Genomic DNA, 7,117 nt, shown 5'->3' on the forward strand with positions numbered 1-7,117 from the left:
ACAGACATATTCACAAATTTATCTGCATCTAAGAAGCTGGTGGAGTGTGAAGCTCAGGGCCAAGTTGAGAATGCTGATAGAATTTTCCATAAAGTTTGTGAATAATTCACATCTGGAGTCTTCCGTAGGATCATTTAGCGTCTGACCTCTTCATTTTTAACTCCAAAGCCCTAGTTGGATAGTTTGACAGTGTAACAATTTTTCTACACAATCCTGAACTCCATTATTGTTTGGGTATGACCAGTAGTCGAGTTGTAAAAAAAAAAAAAAAAAGGAAGGGGGATGGTGGATTTATTTTTATATTTTTTTTAAGTATACATAGACTAATTAATATATTCTATTAACCTAAAGCACTATGCATGGTATAGTTGTTACATGTCAGGTACACCGGTCATTGAACTTGACCAAGGCACCTTTCAGTAGAACTGCATTCAGTCCCTGGACTAGCATGGCTATCACTGCCCCTACATAGTTAAGGACTGATTTCCCACTGTTATCAGCTTCATAGTCATGGTAGGACACTTCTTTGATTTTACTTTGGAAAATCATATGGCAATGAATCTATTTAGATTTGGAACAAAACCTCATTAAACATTTCAAATGAATATCTGAATCTTTTCAATTCATTTATCTTTCTATTCAAATTCAATTAATTTAAATGAAACAGCTGAAATAATTTTCATAATCCGAATAAACTGCATACATATTCAAATACATTAGACTTAGCCTGAAAATTAAATAAGCCTGTATAAAATATATGAATGAATAAGTTAAAACTATTCTAACAGGTCCATCGAACTAAGCTATTGACCATTGACTGGGTGACAGGCATTATCTAGCGCTTTATAGGACAGCCAATAGCGGCCTTTCTTGCTGGGGAGTTGGTAACACTGGTGAAGGGATGAGAAAAGCAGAGAAGATAAACTATTGAAGAAGAATTCTAAATTTGGACCAACAAAAGTGTTTTAATATATGAAAAAAATTATAATTAATTTGAAATGGGTCACAGAGTTCAAAAAGTTCTTGTTCTCCGCACATCCCCTCCCGAGTTTTTTCTATATTGTGGCATTTTGAAACAACTTTGTCAAGAAGAGCCAGCACCATTGCAACCCTGCAACATTCTGCAGGCAACTGTTGGGGCAGCTGAGTGACAGCACTAGGGGGATATTTCATACCGTAATTGTTAAAAAATATATAGTTTTGACTAGTTCAAATTAACTGAAATACCTTGATTATAATTCTGGCTGTGTGACACTTTGAATGACAAATAAGATTACGTCATTTGAGATATCTCAAACTGCATTTTGACTCTCCAAAAATTCAGAGGGCCACATACACATACCTGCCTTTGCCTAGGGCCGCAAATTTCCTAAATCCACCCCTGCTTCGATTCTGTCTTATGGGTTCCTCTGATGTGCAATTACCTCCCCTGTCACAGGAGCACGCATCACCCTAAACTCACGCCCATTAATGAGAAACGGATTGAAATATGAACGTGAATGAACATATTCTTAATGTTTTCATATTTCTTATACATGGATGCCTTAAAATGGATAGTTTTGTTGGACAGATCAATTTGAATTAATAGCATTTTACTAGGTGTGCTACAGCCAGTGTGTGATGAATAAATTCTCTGCTTAGTGGATGCCAATTCCCGATTTTGCTATCACCACCATTCTAGATCATTTATGACACCTTATTTGTTAAACTTAGAACCTGCCAAAGATTCCCTCCCCTCCTCATTTTTACATTTATTGTCCCAGACTTATGAAATTCATACTACAATCACAGAGAATAGGTATGATTATGTGGAGAAACTTGCATAATTGTAAACACATTATTTCTCAAACTAAGCAGGGGAGGAAGATCTTGGCAACTTAGAACCTGGAACCTGCGGAAGATTCTCTCCCCTCCTTATTTTCACGTTCCCTCTAATAGCATTGTCTTCGACGCTTGGCCATGATGCTGTTCAGAACAGGGCAGCCTGTGCACTACTAGTAGCCTGCTAAATGTTGAAAGGGCAATATTATTGCCATTAATCTCAATATATAATAGAAATTTACACATTCAGTGATAAAATGCCACAGGGGATAGTATGGGGGGGAATCGTCATTTAAGAAGGGGATGATTTTTAAGATCTGTTTAAGAAGGGGGCTGCCATCCTCCCTCAACTCGAGTACTGGGTATGACCATGTAGTATAATATAACATTTGATCCTGCAATGATGATGTATTATGAGAGAACAGACTACTGTTAGCTTTCTACAGTTTGGTTTATAAAAGGACAGTAACAGTTTTTGCTCTCAAATAAATGGGGCAAGATCCACCTTGTGCTGCCTGCAGGAAATTAACTAATTCATGGGACGGTTGTACAAATAGTCCCCCCTTAGTGCAGCAAGCACAGGGGCCAAATGCCTATTGATTGGCTCACACATCAGCTCAAATATTCAAAAAGAAGAGGGCGGTGCCAAAGGAAGAAAAGGTGCATGGGGGTATATACAGTTTATACAGTGTGTTCAACTTATATATAAATGATAGCTGAAATCTCTTCTTTTTTTTTTTTTTAATAGCTGGGTTTTTATCTATAAAGCTATATCACTGGGTGTCAAATATAAAGAAACAGTTTGTTGCACAGGGTGTTAAATAGTAATTGAACATTATACATTGCACAAGTTATTGCCGTTGTAGTGTCACAGTTTTAGAGTCTGGTTGCAGCAGGGATGAATGACCTGTGGTAGCGATCCTTTTTACAAACAGTAAAAGTATTTCACAAAAGGAGCTGCTCAGCTCCACTACAGACTGGTGCAGGCTTTATGTGATTTAATGTAAGCATATAAACAGCTGTGCAGGCCTCAAAGGTCAGTAGTTAACGTGATATCATGAAAACCTAGTAAGACACAAAATAGTTCAGGAAAAAAGTTAAACTGACAGATTGGACAAGGAGAGCTTTGACTGGAAAATACTGGAAAAGCAGCCAGAAGGGAGATAAATGAAAAGCAGGGCAGTGTGACAAGAACAAAGAACAAAAAGTGAACTAATAGCCAATCCACAAAGAAATTAACTAAAACTAACATTTGATTTTTATTTTTGCCAGCTATTTTTGTGCTTCTACAGCACAAAAATAGAGGCATAAAATAAACTCAAAACTCAAACACCTAAGGATTAGGGCAGTCATGTAATCTTTTTGACAAAGTCGCCCGTGTCAGATAATCATATCTGCCCCCTCGAGACAGTTCAGCTAGCTCAATCTACAATAGCATGAAAACTGAGTTTAAAACTCTTGGAATATTTTAACCAACAATTACTGTAGTCCTCTGCAATACAGATATTTCACACACTGATAGAGCAATGGTGATATTTCCTAGATAATAGCAGAAACTGCAGTGACAGGGTTTAAAACATGTTCTACAGTGGCCTAAAAAAGTCTAGACTCTAATCCAACAGAGAATTTTTGGTAAAGTTTGAAAGCTAATATGTAGAGGTACATGAGTACATGTAATCTGGTTTGAAAAGGTTTAAAATATGCTATAAGGTTGATAAAGAAAAACTTAAAAAGACTTGATTGTAGCAAAAGGACATTAAGTGAGAGACATCTGAAAGGTTCAAAGGGTCTGAATACTTTTAAAAGGTGCTTGATCTGTTAATAAAAACAGCACGAAAGATTTACGAAAAAAAAAAAAACGACTATTCTGGTTTAATTTCTTCCTTACTCCCTTTTTTATTTACAGCCTCTGAGGATGCACTGCAGTACATGCGCCCTAGTGACCAGCTCTGGCCACCTGACTGATAGCAACAGGGGCAAGGAAATTGACCGCTCAGAATGTGTCATTCGGATGAATGATGCTCCCTGCGCAGGTCATCACCTGGACGTTGGCAGGCGCACAAGTCTGCGTGTTGTTGCACATTCTAGCCTGCAAAGGGTTCTCCGGAGAAGACAGGAGCTGCTTAACGGGAGTCAAGAAACAATATTCATCTTCTGGGGACCAAGCAGCTGCATGAGACGGGATGGTAGAGGCCACGTTTACAACAACCTTAGACTATTAAAACATCTACTTCCCAAACTTAAAGTGTACACAATATCCAGGACAAAGATGCTGAAGTTTGATGAGTTATTCAACAAGGAAACAGGAATCGATAGGTAAATATTCATTGCACATGTTTAGTTTTTTTTATACAAAAGAACTATCAGCCTGTGATAAGAAGTAGACATATAGCTGTTTATAAACTAAAACCAAAAAGAACTGTAAAAAACGAGGATTTTGGTAAAACTACAAGGATTTCTACTGTGAAAAAACACTGGGTGAGTGAACATGATAAAAAGTGGAATAAATAAAGGCAGCTGACTGATGTGAATCCAGCTATTCATATGAGCTCATTTGCATTTAAACAATGAATTCCCTGGATGAAAAGCTGATGTGTATTAGAATGAGAATGCAGTCACTTTGAGCAATTGTGTCACATTTTCTCAAGTCCTTTTCTGTTCTGCACAATGCATATAAAATATGAGGAACAGCTGTGCTCTGTTTGTAGAAGCAGCCATGCTATGTGTCTGTGTGTACTGAGACATGTTAATCCTCTCGTGAATTCAATCCAGAAAGAGGTCCAACTCCTGGCTGAGCACCGGCTGGTTCACCATGGCTATAGCCCTGGAGCTGTGTGACAGGATCAAGGTATTTGGTATGGTGCCCCCTGATTTCTGCAGGTGAGTGTGTAAATCTTACTTAAACAAACTGGTTTACCAACCATTTTCTTTAGCTTCCCACATAAAATCTGTAAGACAAATGGCAAGTATCCTCTATCCATCCACTGCAGTAGAGAATAAAAAGGATTGTGTCTTTGAGAGGATATTTTTCTAAAAATATTAAGCATATACAGGGGTAATGACATTACAGGTCTATGCACTCTATTGAGATTCAGTAAAAGGAAATAAACTAATGTTCATATTTTTACCCTAAAATACGTGTTTGCCTTGTATTTGGATTGTACAGGATATATGTCATATCAAACGTGGATTCTTTCCCCCCATCGTCTCATTTTCTGTTCTTAATGTCATGATCGGTTTAAGGATTCTGACCCACATGCAGAGAAACCACTCAGAGAACACGGGGAAAAGTTTAACAGGTTTATTTGAAGGTATGTAAACAGAGGTTGGATCTGGACTCAAAGGACTGGTGAACAGGAACTGGAAAGTCTGAAGGAGAGATCACAGAGATAAGTTCAGGGACCGTGGGAAATGAGACTGCAGCTTGAATTATGCTGGAGAGGGACTCACGTTTGAGGGGGTTCTTGTCAATCCTTGAATCCAGTCTGTGTGGGATCATCCAGAAAAGAGAGAACTCGTTAGAGAGTGAACAGGTAGACTTACATTGGACCCAGAAGAGTAATGGAGCAGACTACTTGGATTTCCGATGGGGACTTGAACGGATCATGTGGAGGTTTTCCTTGCTCAGTGTAAACTCAGTAATTCCTTCCAGGGGGAGAAGGTCCAGGTTTCCAGTTTTCACAGGAAGGCTTCCTGCCAAAGAGCAAAGACAAAAACTCATAAGACTCAGAGAAAAAAAAAAGCTAGGTTAGACTCTGCTAATCTCAGCTTGGCTAGAGTACCCAAAACTGGCAACTGGCAACACTCTGGCGTCGAGGTAGTGACAGCCCAATGCTCAAATACTCCTCCAGCAATGAACGAACAAGCAGCAGGTGTGCAGGGAGGCCCAATGAGGACAGGGCACCACCTGGTGGTGGAGAGAGAAGAAACACACAAACAACCCACACAAACTGGATTCCTAACACTGTTTATTTCACCAAAGTTATGTCGGTCTCTTATGGATCAGTTGCTGTTTATATCAGGAGCTCCTTACTGAAGTGCTTGGTCAATATTTTCAGAATTCCTCTGCATTTAGGTTGGACTCACTGATAATTCGACTGCTCCCATATTTCAGTAAAGCTCAACCTACTTATACGTAAGCATATCTTTCAGAAGAATTCGTTTTGCTTCAAAAGGTTTGCGCTTTTTGCTTTGAACCCTAATAAAATGTAATGTTTAGTTGGCTATTCCTACCATCTAAGCCTTATTATCTGCGCATGGCTAAATAGGATTAGTTTGTCATATTCTCTTAGAGAAGGGCCAATGAACATACAGCTCAAGTGACACACTTTTCGTGTGTGGTTCTGATCCTAACATCTGGGGCCTTTTCTCAGTATAAGGAAATCTCATCATGAGCATCTATAATTTAGCCTCTAACTTGCAAGATCAGCATTGCATTTCTTGTCTGCAGAATTTTTCGTGACTTGTAAAATGCATCTTTATTAAATATCACACTCTAAGTTTTAAAACAGAGTTTAGTTAGCTGTTTAGTATGCCTCTGTTATGTTCAGGGTCACTGAAATGTTTGGCGTTATTGTTTTCACATTAAGGGCACAGGAGACGGTTTGAAATATGTAGGGCAGACTTAGAGCATCAGAGGAAGATTACAGAGAATAATGAGTGTGTCTGTGAGCTCAGATTCTTCTTATGTCTCTGTTTTCTCTTTGTTCCTGTCTCCTTTTCCATTCCCCGCTGTGATTCTCTTGTACTCGCCCTCTCCACCCCTGCTTCTCATAATTATCCCCACACTGTTTTTCCATTCCTTCCCTGCACTTTGACTTTCAAGTCTAACTCGTCTCTCTCTCCTCTTACCCCTATGAAGATCCTCCTCACATCCCATGGTGCCGTATCATTACTACGAACCCTCAGGGCCAGATGAGTGCTCCATGTACCTCCTTCACGAGGGAAGTCGAATAGGAAGCCACCACCGTTTCATCACAGAGAAGACTGTGTTTTCAAACTGGGCACGGACTCTAAATATCCAGTTTTATCAGCCTGACTGGAAGCCCTCTGCTCTCGTCCCAAATATGAACAGCTCGCACTTTTTCAGTCCAGAAGGATCCTGAAACTGTTTCCATAGATCTGCTGGAAAGAACAGTGAAGAGCTCCTCTTTGAACATGGTGAATCAGCAGGGCTGGCCCAAGATTGAAATGGGCCCTGGGCAAAATTTAGGTTTGCAAATATGATTATTACCGCCACAAACTTCTCATTTATTTAAAAGATAAAAAAAAACAAACACTGAAGATAAATTATATG

At 39.1% G+C, this 7,117-nt stretch overlaps 1 protein-coding gene across 1 annotated transcript in view; it reads left to right on the forward strand.

Annotated features, from left to right (window-relative positions):
* The window catches only part of LOC107081952 (alpha-N-acetylgalactosaminide alpha-2,6-sialyltransferase 5-like), a 15,436-nt gene extending 8,319 nt beyond the window's left edge, over positions 1–7,117 (forward strand). The window contains exons 3-5 of the mRNA XM_015370340.1: positions 3,728–4,137; positions 4,594–4,701; positions 6,683–7,117. Of these exons, the coding sequence (XP_015225826.1) occupies positions 3,728–4,137; positions 4,594–4,701; positions 6,683–6,926 (762 nt within the window). The 3' untranslated portion in view covers positions 6,927–7,117. The remainder of the gene's footprint in view (positions 1–3,727; positions 4,138–4,593; positions 4,702–6,682) is intronic.

Source organism: Cyprinodon variegatus, unplaced genomic scaffold (genome assembly GCF_000732505.1).
Source record: "Cyprinodon variegatus isolate N-32 unplaced genomic scaffold, C_variegatus-1.0 Scaffold45, whole genome shotgun sequence".
Classification (NCBI taxonomy): domain Eukaryota; kingdom Metazoa; phylum Chordata; class Actinopteri; order Cyprinodontiformes; family Cyprinodontidae; genus Cyprinodon; species Cyprinodon variegatus.